This window comes from Lepisosteus platostomus, chromosome 3 (assembly GCF_059453375.1).
Source record: "Lepisosteus platostomus isolate fLepPlt1 chromosome 3, fLepPlt1.hap1, whole genome shotgun sequence".
Classification (NCBI taxonomy): domain Eukaryota; kingdom Metazoa; phylum Chordata; class Actinopteri; order Semionotiformes; family Lepisosteidae; genus Lepisosteus; species Lepisosteus platostomus.
In genome coordinates, this window is record NC_142613.1 from 16,699,706 (window position 1) to 16,715,204 (window position 15,499).

At 33.7% G+C, this 15,499-nt stretch overlaps 2 protein-coding genes across 2 annotated transcripts in view; one reads left to right on the top strand and one right to left on the bottom strand.

Annotated features, from left to right (window-relative positions):
* Positions 1-11,497, bottom strand: part of spata17 (spermatogenesis associated 17) — an 80,528-nt gene extending 69,031 nt beyond the window's left edge. Inside the window, exons 1-3 of the mRNA XM_088624744.1 lie at positions 11,395-11,497; positions 10,802-10,891; positions 1,886-1,967 (exon numbers count right to left, since the gene is read on the bottom strand). Of these exons, the coding sequence (XP_088480870.1) occupies positions 1,886-1,967; positions 10,802-10,891; positions 11,395-11,462 (240 nt within the window). The 5' untranslated portion in view covers positions 11,463-11,497. The remainder of the gene's footprint in view (positions 1-1,885; positions 1,968-10,801; positions 10,892-11,394) is intronic.
* Positions 11,498-11,695: 198 nt separating this feature from the next.
* Positions 11,696-15,499, top strand: part of LOC148674546 (G patch domain-containing protein 2-like) — a 97,719-nt gene continuing 93,915 nt past the window's right edge. Inside the window, exon 1 of the mRNA XM_088624742.1 lies at positions 11,696-11,854. Coding sequence (XP_088480868.1) covers positions 11,805-11,854 — 50 coding nt within the window. The 5' untranslated portion in view covers positions 11,696-11,804. The remainder of the gene's footprint in view (positions 11,855-15,499) is intronic.

A 15,499-nucleotide genomic window follows, 5' to 3' on the forward strand; every position in this document is an offset into this window, starting at 1 on the left:
TGATCTTATACAATATATTTTTCTTCATAACGTCTTTAAATTAAAAGAGCATTTCAATATTCTATATTATACAAATTGAATTTGAATATTATTTAATTTTTTGTTAATTGATATTAAGACTGTGTCATATTATTGCTAATAATTTGAATTTGTAGCAGCAATGTAAATGTTGTTAAAACTAAAATGACTAAAGAAACATTTAAATGTGACTTGAGATCACAAGTACAATAATACTGCCAAATAATGCCAAAATACCAATGTGAAGGTTATTACAATGTAGTGCAGGTATCTGTTACCAGGGTCACGTGACTCCAAGAGCACATTTTGTATTATTGCCGCTGCAACTCAACTGTAAACAAAATCATTTCACATAAACAAAATGACTGTCACTAAACAAGATATTCCCTTTGTTTTTCATGTATAAATTAATTTCCTTCATAGCTGTTTTTTCTATAAAGGTTCTTTAGTCAGCTTTCCTCTGAGTTTAGCCTTTTAATCTACATTTTCAAAGGTAAGCAGGAAATAATGCTTTTCATCCATTTATAAGTAGATTGTGATAAACAGTACTTTACATAAAGGAAATCTCAATTTATTGATATTCAGTTCTATTTATATTACCTCTGATCACACATTTCTAAAATAATACGGATTCCTGAAACACAATTATTGTTTTTTAGCATGTCCAATTTCTTCTGTTATTGTAATTAGCATTATTTCCAATGATACTACTATTCATTTTATATTTATATAATACATTTAATCTCAAAGGATCCCAAAGTGCTTTACATATACATAAAGTGACTAAAATGCAGTACCCAACTGCATACTGTGCCTTTGTACCCTTACCCATACACAACTTCAATTGCATCAGCAGTTGAAGTAATGGGGACCTTTAGGAAAATCAGAACAAACCAAGAGTGGAATTTAGAGATTAGCACCCATACATTTTCATAAAAGAAGCTATTGGACTTTTAATGAAACAGTAGTCTAGACCATTGTTTGATGTCTCATCTGAAGGATGTTGCTTCCTTAGCACACAATGTTCCCTGACACCATACTGGGGTGTTGATCTGGACATTTGTGTCCAGATGGAATACTGCCCTACCAGCCCTGCCTCATTTTTCCTTCTTTTTTCGTCTCACATCCGAGTATGTAAGAGGCTTAGCCTTACATAACTTCAGAGATCTGAAGAGATCAGGCTACAAGGTGGTAATGCTACTGATAAATATTCTTTAGAGCTCATTAGCCACTATGCTCTTTCTAGTGTAGATACAAATGCAGAGAAAGAGTATTTATAATTTTTGATTTTGTTACATCTACCTGTCTGTGATCTCTGTTATCATCACAAATACCTTTGTTGGGACACCTTTTTCTTTTTATTAAGTATGATACACCTTAAAGGTTTAAGAGTCTGTTTTTAAGTCTTCTTAAGCTCTACTTGTCATCAGAAGCATACTCAATAATTATGACAATAATAGCAATACTAGGACCTACCAAAAAATATCTCCAAGGGACTAGCCCCATTTTGTACCCTATGTTTCCAGGATAGGCTTTTTTCAGTCCATTAGCATTCTATTGTCTCATTTTTCTTATACTGTACTTGTCTGAAGCATGGGTAACTTTCAACATCTAGACTGCTTATTGTAGATGTACTAATACTGTGGAAGTCAATAACAAAATTTTCATGAGGTTTATCCTTCCTCTGCATATATTGAAGAGAATACTGTAAATGACAGATACTATAAGTGTGTAAGATGAGAAAATGTCAAAGTCAAAGTTGAAAACCAGTTGCACCCATTCAATGTTTGTGTGGTGGACCTTTAACCTTTAACCTTAAGCATTACTTGGCTGATAAGTACAAGGAAATATAGACATCCAGCCTTACCTTTATCATTTGTCTGTATAGTATTCTTGCAGTATAGCCTCTCCATATTTTCTGAATAATAGTTGCCTTTCTGTTCAGATGCCTGAAAAAGTACAGATTTCAATACTCATCAATATAATTTTATTTTTTAAAACAAAGAAAGAGACTGTGTAACAGTAATAATAAAGATAACAATGCAATGACAATCTTATGATTATTATGATTTATGAAATTATTATTATTAATTTTGAAATCAAGCAATTTTGTCTGCGTGTGATATTGCATTTTTGTGTTGTTTTGTGTTATTTAAATAGATTTCAGTAGTTTGAACAAATCCTGATTAAAACACAATTCAATTAGAAAGCTTTATTTGTGTAACTTGCCTGGGTGAGGTGAACAACAACATGTCCGTAAGGATGCTTAAGGGTGGGGTTATCAACCCTTCGTTTTCATTTTAATGAGAGATGAGCCAGGGAGCTGCTACAAGGTCAAAGATTGGGTTGAGGAAATGATGTGCAAATGAAATACGCAAGTAGACTGGAAACATTCTATTAATACGTACTGTATGTAGGTAGAACTGAAATTAGGGTTTGAGCACCTCTCCTCCCTAACTTTTGTTTAAAACACCATTTGATATTTTGACTTACAGTACACCATAAACCCGTTATTTTGCATAGTTATGTTGGTTATTGTTCATGTCATCATATTTCTTATATGAAATAATGTTAGGGTGGCAGCTTCAGAGTCTTGTGGTACACTGATTTTCTTTACCCTCCCAAAGAGATGCTGGTTAGCTTGGATTGATTATTCTAAATTCTCCCTTTCTCCTAGCAATCTGTCCAAGGGGACAAGCATTCATGTGCTTTTAGGGATAACCTGCATTGTGCTCTATGCTTCCCACAAAGGCTCCATCTTGCAACAATCCTCACTAGAACTCACTTTCTGAATCCCCACTTTCTGATCCTGGATAAGCACATGAAGTATTTGTCCATGCACCAACAATGTAAGTGTTTGAAAAAATGTCAATAATAATTGGAAATTAATGTGTGGTAATCCTTTTGGATAGATGTCAAGTATGTGTTGAATATCAACACTATAGAGAACTAAAGTCATTGGTGTTACTATTATTTTTTTTAAATCCTTTATTTAGCAAGTGAATTAAAAACAAATTTACATTTGCATTAACAACCCAGACAGAGCCTGTTTATACAGAGCATAAGTGTTTTGTTGACACAACCGACTATACAGAACAGGACAGAGACTGATATATGTGGAAGCAATTATATTTTGGAGCTGATAAAATATTTTGAAATACAGTATTATGTATTTCAAATTATATTCTGGGGATAACTGTCCTTCAGGCTTTGGAACTATACAGTACCTCACTCCTTGATAAGACGTGAGCATATACTGTAGCATGTTTAGTATATATACATTTCTACATCCAATTATGACAATTGTCTATGCACATGTATTTACTGTATCTGCATGTAGAGCTTTCTGTTACATTTTTGTATGGCTTGTGAGTTTTTATTACACTAACCTTGCTACAAAAAAAAAAAATCAATCAATTACACTAAAAAAATAGTCTTGTAGCCCGGAAAATGGTAACCTAGGAGCAGCACTTAAGGGTCTCAAATTATGCTTAATTAACCACTTAACACATAAATCAATTAACTAAAATAATCTAAATTAACCTACAGCCTGGAAGTAGGTCTGACCCTACAATATGAATCTGAGAAGAGTACAAGCAGCACTTTCCATCAAGTGATGCAGCAGGCCTTTTTCATTGTTTTATTTTCAGGAATTATTTTTACATTTGCAAACAGTTGGTCCTACAATTATATAGCTGGATCAGAAAGATACAGATGTAGATTCATGTTAAAAAGATGCATAATTATTTTAGAATGTGCTGTATTGCATTTAGGTCTTAATTGAAGTGTGGTTTAATTACAATAATTTCAACCCAGGTTTTGTTACTAGAATATTTCTAAAATTCTATGATCTGATTTAAATAAGGAAACCAGTCTGAAAGGAAAGATTAAAAGGTCAGGTGAAATAAGAGCCTTGTACATTTAGCAAAATGAAAGTCTGAAAGTAATAGGAAGGCTTAAATAATGTTTCAAAGCTGTTTCATCTTATAATAATCTGTATAGGTTTGTAAAATGTTCCGTAGTGAATTGCCCTATACTCTGCTCTTTATGTATGTAAACGAGCTTCATACTTGAGGTTGAAAGTGAAGCAGAACAATACAATGAGACTACAAACTAAAACAGGCTACATGCACATAGATAATTAAAACAATTCAAATTTGAAGGAATTTAGTACACAGTATATACTCTTATATATACTTGTATGGTATCTGTGTTGTTCATAATTAAATTCCGAAATACAAAGTTAAAAAATAGTAAATTGAATCAAAAGTTTGCATGTTTTCTTGTTCTTACATTTAGCAAAAATTTAAAAAGGATCACTGACAAGCTAGGATTTGAAAAAAAGTATTGCATGAATTGCTTTCATTGCTTCATGACATTACACTTCTGAAGTGTGACTTCAAAGGGTTACCGTATGCATGATTCTCAGCCTTTGGGTAGACCACAATAATAATATAATAACACACTATACACAATACAACGATTCACAATAATATAATGCAGGACTCCACAATTTATTGATATGCACTATTGATGGGTACAAGGTCAAGAATTTCCTCACGTGATGTCAAATCACTTGCAACACATCTTAGAACCATTCGGACAAAGCTTAAAATGCAGTAATGCTTAAATTCCCTGGACAATGAAAAGAAGAGTCTGACCAATATTTTTGGCCACAGATACAGTACTATATTGATATATAACCATATAATGATTGTCAATACAGGTACCCTTTCGAAAATAAAATATTTTCAATATTTACTGAGCATTGTCGAGTCCCTATATACTGACAATAAGCTCAGTGATCCTATTTGGAAACAAGTGAAGCAAGGACTACAAGACAAATAGAGGCATCACTGTGCTTAGCCATGTTGGGAAGGGGTGTGAACAATTTCTGGAGCGTTTTGAAACACAGCGTTAGAAAGTTAAGAGAGTACACTGGTGTAATATTTGCACTCTTACCGCTTTGTAAAAACAAGCAGGCTTCTTTTGAGAACATTTAAACATTTTCTAATGAATAAAAATATTATAATTCTTCTTTTAACAGGTCTATTATTACTCTTAATTTAATTTTTTATATTTAATTGAAACAATAGTGTTATAAGATAGAGAGGGTAGGGGTGGTGTATAAAAAGTAAAAATGTAATCACTCACTAAAATCAATTTTAAGATATCAATCAAGATATGTAAAACTACTATTATAGATTACTTAGAAAAAATGATGAGACCCTACACTCAGGCTTGCTATAGTCCAAAGCTAACTTCACTCTTCCACTAAAACAGACTTTGCAGTTTAGCTAAGTTTAATGCTGGTTTTGAATCTCTATTTAAATATAATCTTATAGTGGGACTTAAAAGGAAAACACACCTGTTAGTGGTCCCTATTCATCAGAATAATCTACATAAAAACAATCTCCATAAACTCTCTTGGATGACTAGATCTCCATAAACTCTCCTGGATGACTAGTGCTTGTATTGTTTAATTGCAGAAGAATGGCAATTTTACACTTAACACTTTGGGAAAAATCAATTAATTTAGCAAAATACTGTAAGGAATGCATCCAGCAAACAGACCTAAAACAGCATTTAATAATGCACACAATGTTTTCTGAAAAATTATACAGTACATTGCTGAAGAATACATTCTCCCACAAGTTAACTATCTCGGCATTGAACCCATACAGCCAGTTCAAAAAGGAGCAATAACTTGATCTCCACAACATGATTTGAATTTGAATTTGATTTGATTTGACTCAGTCACTGAGCATCAATAAGCAGAACAAGACAAAATAGAGTGAAAATACATGCCACATAAATACACGCAGGCATAAAAATTTATCCAAACAAGCATTTAATGTTCATGAAGATAGAACTTCTATCTATACAGATATATAACAAAGTGTGTCACTTACATTATTGAGAAACTACTCAAAAGCACAACTCCAAGGCAATACCAACCCCAAAAAAGCTGCAAAGAAAACTATAATTTTCATATATTACTTCACTCAATGGATATGAACATTTTACAATTTGCTTGATAATGTTCTGACTATTTTTCCACATACAGTATAGAAAATCTTCATATACTGTTAATTATTGGGTCTTGCTCAGTCTTTTCAAAGATTGACAAACTGATGAAGCACAAGTCCTCTGCAGGGGATTAGATCCTACTCTTATGTTTCTTGTTTAAACTGTAGAGGGAGTACTTTCAAAACAAATGCAAGTAAGGGATCTACAGTACTAGGACTTAACCAGATATCTTTTAAGAGTGAAGTACAGGAATTTGTTATCATGTAACAATCAAATAGACAATACCATGACTATGATTTGTGGAACACTAATGAGAACTGCATTAAATTTGAGTACCCATTCTCATGGTGAAGGGATGTCAAATTTAATTACAAACAAAAACAATATGATATTCTAGCTGTATCAATGATAACCATTTTTTTTCTGTCTCTCAAAAGCTATCGGGACCACTATTCAATGAAAATTGCCTCTGGGAATTCTTCGGAGAGTATTGGGAAATAAAAAGCAAGGTCCGTGAGGATTGCAATTTTCTTTTAATTTTCCATTTATTTTAATTTAAGACATTTAAAGATTTGAAAATATCTGGAAAAAAGGTCAAGTATGCATTAAGTTTTATAAAGAAAACACTTTGATACTGCATGTCAAATTTTAAATCTTTAAATATAATCAACTGATATTTTTGCTGGGAGCACTTGGCTCTCTCAGATGTTTTCTCTCTTCTCTTTTCAGCATGGAATAAACCTACAGTATTACTTGTTCCTTTGCAGCCTACTCATGTTGACGCAGCTACCCACATTAATTAAAATAGTTTGTAAAGTGACTGACTGAAACTCCATGCAATGCTAAATGTTTACAGGAGCTTGTTCTCCCATTACAAAATGAACTCTAGCACCTAAATCCTGGGGAAGTAATGAGTAATTATTAAGGCTTCGGCACCATATTAATAAAAATATTTAAGTGACTTAAGTGAGTTTTAAGAGGATTACTAAAGTGAGACACTTAAAAAATTATGTACATATTTACTAAAATACTTACTGCATAATTTACTGTTCTAATTTAAGTGAGCTTTTTTAAATGTTTGTCTTTAACATAACGCCATGGTTCCGTCCTAAAAGTTTTTTTCTTTATGAACTTTAATAATAAACACTTATTATGAAATAAAAAAACCCATAAATGATCAATACAATTTCTAAGAATTTAATTTTTAATAAAGTTAATTCAGTTATAATCTGGTATTTGTTGCTGGGCAATTAGGCTCAAATGAAAGAGCTTTGAACATTCTGTCAACTTTTTTTTATTCCAGTGTTTGGAGCTGAAGCTCAAGTTGAAAACTAAAAAGCTCTCTGTTAAAGAAAAGCTGACAATTTTGAAGCAGAAATAAAAAAAATCTCAATGAGAACCATCAGCACAGAAACCAGACACACCAAAATCAACAATTTTGAAAAATAAAAAAATGAAAAGAAAACAGATTAATAAAGAAAATATCTACAGGTGATGACAGAAAAATTATCAGAGTTCTTTAGAAATAAAACCCTAAAACTAATGTTGATGCAATAGCCATCACCTACAGAGTGCAGATACTGGATCAAAATCCAAAGCTTGCAGAAGACAGCTGTTTTATAAAGCCTACTCTGAAGGACATAAAGCTCTTGTCAGCACCAAAAAAGAAAAGCCAGATTAGAATTTGCTAGGAAGTCCGAAGAGGAGGTGAGTTATGTTTTATGGAGTGAGGAGACCTAGATGAACCTTTATCAAAGTGATGGAAAAGTTGAAGTATGGAGAAAGAAAGGAGGCTCAAAACTGTAACAAAGATAGGGGATAACAAAATTAGAACAAAGAAACACAAGGGATTAGAATTGTAGTAGAAGATGCAAGGAGCAGACACAGACACCAATCACATAAAAATCTTTTTGAAGAAAAATGTTCTGAGTCTGGAATTGAAAGCTCTCAGGGTATGCAACATCCTTTGGGACAGAATTCCAGAGCTCTGGGGCACAACAAGAAAAGGCCTTGTCACCCAGAAAGTGTAAGTGAGCTTGGGGGACAAACAGGAGACCAGAATCAGATGACCAAAGGTTGCAATGTGGGGAGCTGGAAGGTAATAAATCAGATAGGCACTGAGGTGCTAAGCCATCTAGAGCCTTATACATGAGCACACACATTTTAAAGTCGACACAAAACCTGGTAGGAAGCCAGTGCAAAGACTCCAGTACAGGAGTACTATAATGTGATCACTTGATTATCATTGATTGCGACTGTTGAATTCTGGACATACTTACAGTAAAGAAACAAGTAATTAGGTTTATTCCATGCTGAAAAGAGAAGAAGGGAAACACAATGTTTCAATTGTGGAGCCTTCTTCGGGTGTATACTTAGAGTAAGTTTGTTTAGAGTGGATTTAGATATCCCAGTGAGAAGATAGAGTTCTGAAGTTTCCAGAAATATTTTGTTTGTCTATGTAAAAAATGATTTTATATTTAAATGTACTTTTGTTTTATGTTTAAGAAAAAGCCAAACATGCAGCATGACAATGACCAAAACATTCGGCCAATGCTACTAAAGAGTCAATCAGGAGAAAAAAAAAGTGGAAAACGTAACATTGGCAAAGTTAAATCCAGTTAAGCATGCATTTTACATAACAATAAAAAAGGCCTGGAGATCAGAACAACACAAGAACAGGCAAGATGTTAGAGAGGTTGCAGAAAAGAGTTAGCAAAGCAAGTTACAGGAAGAGTTTGGTGAGCTCAATGGGTGTCAGTTTTTGCCTGAACATACTGTATGACCCATACTGTACATTGACACTCTGAAATGTACTTATAGAATGAATGTTCTCCATACTTATGGTCAATTGAAATCACTGGGTAGAACAAAAAGTATGATGTCATTAAATATATGCATAGAAATACCAAAACAAAATACATTTTGTTGCATTTTTTGTTCCTATTAATCTTGAGTTCACAAATACACATTTCTTGACTGTAAACAAAAAGTTAGATTTTTCTGTTCGAACATACAGTTGTATGTTTCACTTACATATTATTCTATAATTTGACATGTTGCTAGGATACCACAGAACAAATTTTTAAATTATATGAGAATGAAAGATTTGTCTTATAGATATATTGTATACATATTTCTGTGTATAAGCATCTAAGTAGGTCGAGTTATTGTGAGTTTGAATTTACTTAATTTGTCCAGTTTCAGTAAACAGCTATTTCAATTGAAGTTGAGATGTAATTGAAATTTGCCAAATTTGAAAGGGAATTCTATGAATAAGGCTGACACTTTGGTTTCTGTTTCTTACACTGTTAGTATCTAGGTTGTCTAGATGCTACTAAACGTTTGGCAAATTAGTAGTGATTTATGAAAATTATTATTCATTACGATGTAAAGAACCATTTAAAGAACTCAAATGTCATTTGAGAAATATATTTAAAGCTTAGTTTTAATAGTTTAAAATGTTGTTACTGTACATGTGGTATGGTTGCTTTTCATTGTGAGAGGAATAGCAACATGTAAAAAACAATTTTTCATTGTTAGTTTTGATCAGACTTCAGATTATGTATTTAGAGATCCTTAAATGTCAGGAAATATAGACTGTGACAAACAGGCCATGCTTTTAACTAGTGCTAAATAAGGAGTAATTTTAAGTGTTTTGATTTTTCCATTGGACAAGTTAACAAACATAAAAATAAGCTAATATAAATGGCGCATCCAAGTCTCTTAGTAGTTCTTACTTGCTCTGTTCCTATTTAGAACATATTTTTGGATTCTCCATTATCATTTACACTCATCTAATGTCAAAGTTGAGTTGAGTTGTATTGGGTTTTGAATGTCTCATGAGCAAAACACTCCTAGTGGTGTTAATGAATTATTTGTGTTTGTAAAACAGTTCTGAAACCAAGTATGGCAAGTATATTACCTTTTATAATAAATGACTAAGGTATGTCTTATTATATGTATGATACAGTATGTACTTGCATGAGATTTAAAAGTGACACACATATTTAACACATTTATTCACTAAAATATAATTGTCACACTGGTAAATATATTAAGAACACCCAGGCTAACGAATATACCCTCCGTAGTGAGCAGTCCATGGTTGGCATGAGCAGCACAAAACAGACTTCCATCACTTACCACACCTAGAACAATCCAGTTGAAAACAAGTGGAATTTATGGAATTTGTAGTTAAGTCCCATCATTATCTTCATCACAAACTCAGACGAAGGTGACCATACTAAGTTAATGCAGCAGTTATTGCAAAACCTTGTGGAATACTTGGAACATACTTTTAAAATGATCATTGCTGTACAGAAGGCCAAATGTTAGTTAATAACACATCTTCTGGAGTTACAATACATTGTTCTCATCATTCTGGTTACCTAGCTACAATGATGCATCAGTACAGTTTCAAAAACTCTTCTACCAAGCTGAAGTCTGTTTATGCTGACATCACACAGACACTGTTGGTTCACAGACTGTGATCAGCAGTATTATTGGAGAACATAACATTATATCAAGTAAACAAGTTACCTGAATAGTTACCAACTATTTTGGTCTGTGAAACTAGCCCCTCATGTGTATATGTTGTGTGTTTTAGCATAGTTACACCTTACTAATTGTAAGACCAGATTGCTGTACTGATGTTTTTTGAAGCCATGAGGCACTGCATTTGCATTCCTACTGTTTTAGTAGAATCTTTATGTTTTTTAAAAGGATTCTTCTCTTGGATAAAACAAAACATTACCTAAGATAGGCTCGAACTCTGCACCCTCTGAACCAGCTCTGTATTTGAACAGCAGCGCTGTTTTCTTTTCCTCGGTTTTCTTCTGCAATCCTGAAATACAGCATTAAAAAAACTTACTGGAATTTTCCAAAACTTTGTCACAATACTCCTTGGAGACAGATGCCCTTTATAATATCCACAACGTACTTTGATGTGCCCACAAACATCTCAAAGTACTACTGAAGTTTTAGGCTATAACTTTTGTTATAGTCAGGTGTGACTATTACATCATACTTGACAGAAAAGGGTTCCTGGACCTGAGAACCAGAGTTGTGCAGAGTTGTAAAATGTATTCAGTGTTGATAAACGAGATAAATATTGTTTTGTAGTGTATTTAAAATGCAGAGCTATCTGCGATATCAGGAGTACAATATGTGTAATATTCATTACATTTACACTGATAGTTGATTAATTGCTGGTTATCTTTTTAACAGCTTCATTATGGTAATTTACTGGAGCGGCTAAATTAATAAATGCAATACATAACCATCTCCTTGTAATATTGACGTAAGATACAATATTTTTTCTGATGTCTTTTTAAGTCTGTAATTTACCTGTGTCTGTTAAAATATTCTTCCTTTAAACCCTCTATCCTTCTCTCTAGCTTCAACAGTTTAGCCATGTTTCTGATAGTTTACACTCGTTTCTGTGGAAACGAGAATAAACTACCAAAGTAAAAGGTAGGGGAGAGTACAAAATATAATGTAGAAAACATTCCACACGATATAAACTAAAACTACATTAAAGTATTTTCAAATAACATTTATATAATATTAAATACATTATCATCTAAAATAAGGAATTATATTTCTTCTGATATCTATTTTCATTTGCGTACGTGTGGTACGGTCCGACATCCTGTTTCGTAGCTCGTTTCCCGTGCACTTTTTGAACCATCATGGTGGTTCACCTAAACGTGTCAAGTTTGATTTCACTTGTGAATAACTAGTCTCCGGAGCTTTTAATGTTCCGTGCAGCCAACTCAAGGAGCCTCGGTCAAGTGGAAACCAGCTGGTGAGTTATGTTTTTAATTTGGAAACATTAAACACAGAACAGTTGTCAGCTTTATGTTAAGATCACCTTTGCCGGTGCCTGTGTTGTCACAACTCACTTGTTCCATAACACTTACTACCAGTCACAGCTTCGGTGACAAAAATGCAGATTAATCTAGGCCTAGGCTGTTTTGACATCTTCTCTTTGGTTAGTTCGTAGATTAGTCTGAAAATCTACAATGAACAGTTATGATTCCAAACTTGAAGATCTCATTGCTTTGCAAAACTTCACGTGGCATTTGAAACAGAGATTTAATATTCCAAATTCTGTTAGATACAAAAACCCTAGGTTGATGAAGATAGTATTGGTGTTTTAACGTAAAATTCCTTTCTTGTTTAATTTCAATCGTATTTTAATTTCTAAAAAATATTCAAGATTGACATACACCCCCTCCCGGGAACACGATTTAAAAAAAATGAACATCCTATCAATATGCAATTGTTATACAATTTCTGAAATAAAAGAGGTTCATCTTTTGGTAATGAATTTAATAATAAGCTTCTGTACAGTGCAATTACACTGGTCACGGTGTGCTATTGGCAGGGAAATTTAATTTAGAGGTATATGTAAGCTTGTATTTTGGACCTATGAGGGAACACTAAAAACCCTTAACCCACACAATAAAACCTGCGCAAATGAAATAAATTCAGTTGAAGAAATATGCAAAGCTATTTCGTTTTTTTATCTATGTTTTATTGTAATACTTGAGAATTAGATCTTGGTATATCATTCTTTTGTCATCGCTTGAACTCTTAAGCCCTTGCTATGTAAACGGCACGAATAAGAACCGAGATGTTGCATTCAGACATGCCTCGGAGACAGTGTGTTCACAAGGCTAGCGCCCAAGGTAATGGTACAATTGGCCAAACTAAGTGCTCATGAGTTTTTTTTTAATTCTTGATTTGTGTAATATTGTAAATAATATATGGTTTAGTTACAAGAAAAGACTCCAGTTGACAAGGCCCTTTAAAGGCAGAGTCTGACTACCTAAAATAGTTATTAAACAGAAAATTATGAATTACGTTTTCAGTGCATTTTGAACATTTTGGTTATAATCACTAGAATCAATTGAAAACAATCATAATTTAAGAACGTTTAGCTTGAAACCTTGTGTGTTTGTGTAGTTTATTTTGACTAAAGTTTTAAAGTACATTCATTAGCTAGTCAATATTTGCAGAAAAGTACCTTCCAAAAATATCCCCTCCTTGTATTATCGCCAAAGCATTCAAAAATTGTCCCTTGAATAACAAATGCAGAAATTGCATGTTATGGAGGAAATAGTTCTGAAAATCATTTTTTTGTCAGATTAGCCATCCTCACATAACAGTTACGTGTCAGCAAGAAACTGCATTAGACATTGAAAGTCAAAACAAGCACCTTATTATACTGGAGCTAAGGGAAGGGAAAGAAGTGTGGGAATATGGAACGATTCCACCTTGCCGTGTTGTTCAAGTTGAAACCCTGATATCCCTCATGGAATGGCTAGGTAAGATCCTTGGATCAATTATTTCATAACTACCAACCAGGCCAGATAGGCGAATGATCTAGCGTTGTTAGAAAATGTTTCTTAAAATTCACTGGTGTTAACGGTGGTGTGCAGCCAAAATTTACTTTGCAAAATTAAGTTTTTAAAGTGCTTTCAGGATGTTAAAGTATCTATGTAGCTTTATATGCGTGTTTTAATGCTTATCACATTAAAGGCAACTTGACAGTTGATGATATAGTTCAGGTGGGTAGCTGCGTCAGCATGCGTAGGCTGCAAAGGAACGAGTAATAGGTTTATTCCATGCTGAAAAAAAGAAGAAAGAAAACACAACGTTTCGGCCGTGGAGCCTTCTTCAGGTGTGAGAGAGACAGGGCAGTAGGCAAAGGTAAAGTAGCGGGAGAACAAAGGCCTCTCACTCCTCCTCCCTCCCAACCTTTGTTCTCCCGCTACTTTACCTTTGCCTACTGCCCTGTCTCTCTCACACCTGAAGAAGGCTCCACGGCCGAAATGTTGTGTTCTCTTTCTTCTTTTTTTCAGCATGGAATAAACCTATTACTTGTTCCTTTGCAGTTGATGATATAGCCTGCTTAAAACACCTTCCGACTCAAGCTCACCTGCTGGCTCCAGCTAATGATATCACACCAGGCCAATCTGACACATCACCTGCTGCTTTCATGTCAGTGTCATAATGGGGAACTTCCAGTTGTGAGAAAACGCTATTGCATCTTGACTGCTGCCTTTTCTCCATCATGCTTTTTATTTTTTTAGGCCCATCCCTTAGATCCTAATCTAGGTATAATTTCAGTATGCAAAGTTACATCCTTATGAGTGCCATGTTTTTAACAAAAAGGATCTCAGTCTCTGCTGGTAGGTCTGGTGTACTATCCTCATGTTCCTTCAGCTAGGTTTCTACAAGAACTTTTATGGCTCTTTATTTTACTTTGTCCAAGTATTTTACTTAGTCATTTCAATAAGCATTTGCATTGTACTTTTGGATAACCCTTGTTATGGGTTTGCATAGCATGTCAACTTCCTGGCACATAAGCATGGAGCTATATTAAATGATGTCCTGACTTTTTCTTAAGAAGTGGTACAGTAGAGTGTCCCATATTGTATTAATCCTAAAATCAATTGCATTTAGCAATAAAACATAATTTGATCTTGATAAATGATTGATGTTTCCAAAACACATATTGTTTATATGGGAAAATAAAAGTTCAGCATTGCTATGTGAAAATAAATTAGACCTATTCACATTTTCTTAGTTATTTTGCAATAGCATAATAACAACAGTCTGTTCTAATGACATTGAGTGATGAAAGCTGTTGCATTGAGCAACTGTGAAGTGTACTAAGTGTGAGGCAATGTATACCTTGTTAACACAGTAAACATATCACACATGTATCAAGCTTGTGTTTTGAATGCTGACTTTCAAAAAATATTTTATGAAGAAAAATACTTATGTTGCTGATAGATTAAGTAATATATTGGACATGTGGGGGACACTTCTCCTTCTCTTGTGATGGCCATATTGCTCAGTATTTTGGACAAAAAAACACTCACTAAATAGTGTGTTTCCCAGGTTTTTCATAATGTTTTGTAAAGGACAGACACAGAGAATGCTCATGTACATATTTGTTTACCATGCAGTGCACCACAATTCAGGCAATTTCAAATCTAAGGATTGCATACTGCAGTTAATTAAAATTCTCCATTAGTATTACCAGTTTAACTTTTTGTCCACTTGGATAAAATATGATGCATTGGCACCACCGTGAATGGAAGAACAACTACACGTTATAGAGGAGCTTTCGTTTATCAGATTTTGCACAGGTCTATCAAGCACACAGAGCAAAAGCATTTTCTGATTCCGGTATATTATTTTCTTTCAACTAGCATGGTAAAAATTAAAATTAGATTTCTCTATCAGGCAAAACATCTGACTTGCAATGTGGATTTCTTCAACTGATAGAGAAAAATAATTTTAGTGAAAAGCTTGATGGACTTTGCGGGGGCAATATCAATTCAAGTTTCAGTGACGCTAAGCGAGTTGGAAAAACAGTGTCTGGTGGAAATTGCAAGTCACGCTATAGAAAGAGATATTTGATATTAGCTCTGCT